This window comes from Fulmarus glacialis, unplaced genomic scaffold (assembly GCF_000690835.1).
Source record: "Fulmarus glacialis isolate BGI_N327 unplaced genomic scaffold, ASM69083v1 scaffold3512, whole genome shotgun sequence".
Lineage (NCBI taxonomy): Eukaryota > Metazoa > Chordata > Aves > Procellariiformes > Procellariidae > Fulmarus > Fulmarus glacialis.
Genome location: NW_009199620.1, coordinates 856 through 4,636, shown reverse-complemented (window position 1 = coordinate 4,636; position 3,781 = coordinate 856). Strand labels below are relative to the sequence as shown.

The 3,781-nt window shown below is 35.3% G+C and overlaps 1 protein-coding gene across 1 annotated transcript; it reads right to left on the bottom strand.

The window, feature by feature from the left end:
* Positions 1 to 1,576: 1,576 nt before the first annotated feature.
* On the bottom strand, positions 1,577 to 1,863 carry LOC104073502 (RNA-binding Raly-like protein; the record flags this gene model as incomplete). Its single annotated transcript, XM_009573308.1, has 1 exon — positions 1,577 to 1,863. A coding segment is annotated over one exon (287 nt), but the record flags the coding sequence as incomplete, so codon positions are not given.
* Positions 1,864 to 3,781: the final 1,918 nt, after the last annotated feature.

Sequence of the window (3,781 nt, the reverse complement as noted above, 5' to 3'; positions counted from 1 at the left end):
TTTTAAGATTATACAGCTGAAACTTAGTATTGAACAAACTTTCTATTGTACTAAAAGATTTGAACAATTCAAGTAATTATTAGTCCCTTAATTTCTTTTACAACAACTTCACTTACCTTCTATACAAAGCACAAAAGTACTCTGAGTAGAGCAAAGGCATCTCCTTGTACAAAGCACTTGGCATATTATAGATGCCACAAGAAATACTAAAAGAGACTAGCAACAGTAGTCATAGTAATAACAGGTCTATTGCCTCAGGAAAACACAGTTTAAAAAATCTGGTCAGACCAGTGTGCAAGGAGCTGTAAATAATGCACTGATGACATTACATGGCCTATTGCTCAGAGACCACCGCTCCAGGAAACATCTTCTAATAATGCCATTCCACAGACTGACTTTGCTGCCTTGCTTTATCACTAGAGTTCTTTTATTTCACTCATATATATAACTTTTCCTAAAAAAGTTGTAAAGTAATCTCCCCTAAAATGTAATTGGATTTCTTTAATCTGTTTTTCTTTTGAGCCCAAAATAAGGGGTTATAAAACTTAAAATTACTGTTGAGCAACTGTGACAAAACAACAACCCATCTAACACAAATACCTCAATTTCTATAAATAATCAGAAAAACAGATTTCCACAGCCTGAGAAATTGAAAATGAATAAGCCATATCCATTCTTTATGACTTCTTACAGCCAAAGCACTAGCTACACTTGACCTTTTCCTGACATAGCCATGACATATATGGGTTTGGATCTGAGCAACATAGCAGAGGTCTAGTGAAAGTTCTCTGGCTCCTACCAAACATCTTGCTGTACTGTCCATTATTACTATATATATCACAGATGGGGTTAGTACTGTACTCCAGATGATTTTATCATTGACAGCCTCCATATTTAATCACAAATAGCTTTTAGAGGTAACACTTGCAATAAGAAACAACCAGATCTTGTATAAGCGTTCATGACAAAGCACTAGAAAACAAAATGTTACACTTTTTTTTAAATTTGGAGTTCAGATGAACAGTGTCCACAACGTTATGTGGGAATAACTTCAGCCTAAGTTTTTAGTAATAAAAGTCTTTAAATTAATAACTGCATTACAGTTTGATTTGGTAGAATTTCAAGGACTAACAAAACTCATTCTTTTGCTTCTATATAAAATCTGACACACCACTGGGCTGGATATTATTTTAGATTCATTAAATGCAAGATAACTACATCTGTTAGATGAGTCTTGTTATATTACATTAAATTTACTAACTAGAGTGTAAGAGAAAATACTTATAGTTTCCTCAAATGAGTAATCATGTTCACTACAATGGGATTACACAGAGAAGTATAAAGCAGTCAGAAGTGATGTATTTAATAAATCAGCAGTTTCTAACACTAAACATTTTGTAATATCTAGATAACATCTAATACTTTGAAAATTCTGCCAGATCCAACATCCTGGAAATACGCATAGATGGAACAATGGCAAAACAAACTTATAGTCCCCACGGCACAAGCAGCAGATGATATTTCAAACAGAAAGGAAAGAAAAAACAATATTTCAATGATACGAACAAGCCCTTACCTAGTGGCTGCCCTGCGATGATCCTGGCATTCTCTCTTCCCCCCCTGCCACTGCAGCCCTCGCGTGCCTCTCGCTCATGTATTGTACAAACGCATAACCTTTGTGCACTGAGCAGCCAACTATTTTCCCATACTTTGCAAAGATTGCTTCGATGTCACCTTTTTTGACAATGGCTGTGTTCAAATTGCCGATGAAGACTCTGGAATTGATGGACTTTGGGTCGTTCTTATTGGTGACGTTGCTGGTCTGTGTTTTGCCGGTCATGGTTGGATCACTTGGCTTTAACCCTTAAATAAAGAACAAAGAGAATTATGTTTCAAAGCATACAGTTACCCCTGACTTTGGATGATTTTTCCAGCAATAATTCACTTTTCATTTTTCACTTAGGATGAATCTAGACTCAGAAGAGTTATACTTTCTAAAAATTGTTATCAATAAAACCAAGGTAGCACATTTTAAAATACTGCTCATAAATCAAATTAAATCTTCTTATTTTTATAGATATAAAATATACCAATACATCTCTTAATACAATGCTGTAATAGTGGAGCTTTACTGTAGTCATATGTGGATTTCTGCTTAGAAATTCAGTATTGACTTTTTAAGTACCTAGCCATCTAGAAACTGCAAAGCAAGAGAATGAATCATTATCTTATGTCAAAGAAATGAACATTCAAGGCCATGTAGAGAACAAACTCTAAAAATGAAAGACAACTCTGCTTTTGTTTGGTAAGTGTCAGACAGAGCACATTTCTCACCAGTTAAATATCATTGGCCACTGTGAGGAGTGCAGGGCAGGTAACATACAGTTCTTTACTGCAACCAATATGTTTCTATCAGAACAATTTTCCCTATTAATTCAGTACAAAAAAAGAAAAGAGAAAGGACAGGGGAAGCACAAGTGGCTTATGTTCCTAGAATTAAAAAGTATGAAAACAAACTTCCTTAATTATAGGAACACAGATTTTCTTGCTACTTTGCTCTTTCCTCTGAGGTCACAAGTCTAAATGCATCCTGGCATATCTCAAATGGAAATACCCACATTATTCCTGTGAAAGATTTGGCAAAAGAAAAAAAAAACACCACTTTTTGTGTTCATCTAGCCTCACACTTCCGAAGTGCATCTGATTTTCTTAATATGTGTGCAAATTCTGCATGCCAGCAGGTCCCTCCATTTATATCAATTTGCTCAGATGAAGGTGAAATGAAAAAAGTTGTCCCATGTCACTGCTGGGTTTTCTTTAGCTATATTAGACAACAGAAATATCAAAAATATGCATACCTCTAAATAGTGAAAACTTATTTTGTAAGAAGGAGGTCATTTAGACAGCAGTCAAATATAGGCCATCTTTTACAGCTAAGAATTATGTTACTATTTTTTAACCTGTTCATGGTTTTGATCATATCACAGTAAAAGCTCAGGCAAGAAGAGAATCCAGTTAAATACTGCTCACAGTTAAAGCTCAGTTCATTTGTCAAGATGAAAAGGAATAATGACCTCTATTCTGGACACCTAAAACTTGACGCTAACCAGCAGAAGTTTCATATTTTAAATTAATAACTACCATATATTAAGCTAGATTGACGAAAAAAGAAACCATTGTTACTGAACTCTGCACAATTCCTGGTGAACAAAATTGCCACAGCCGCAGCCATGTGTAATTTGACTGTCTCCATCACACAGGATCCAAACCCCACCCTTCAGGAAAGAACGCACAATGGAGGTGTGTGGGCAGCCCTCCCGAGTCCTAGCAAATGGCCTGCTTTATTAAAAGAATGCATACCGTGGAGCTATCAGTCAAATAACTTTCACTTGCTTAACAGCTTAACATGACAGCTTCATATTACAACATTTAGAGAAAACACTGTAGAAAACAAGAAAAAATATGTTTTCTTGTAAGTTTATCCATTTTAAATACATTCTGGAAACACAAGGTACTGTATACATGCACAAATTTCATCATGAAAAACCAGAAAAACTACCTTGACCAAAAGCCTCTGAACTTTATCATATGACAGACTCAATACTGTATATTTCTAGATTGCTGTGCAGATCATGCATGTTGGAGTCGTGTCTATATATATTTAACCTGAAGATTGTGAACAGTCATAATAGCATGCTTGGAACCATAACAGTTTGAAGACAAACTGCCTACAAAACATAAATGTAATGCACATTGAGCTCCATGTTGGCATAAAGTAGAC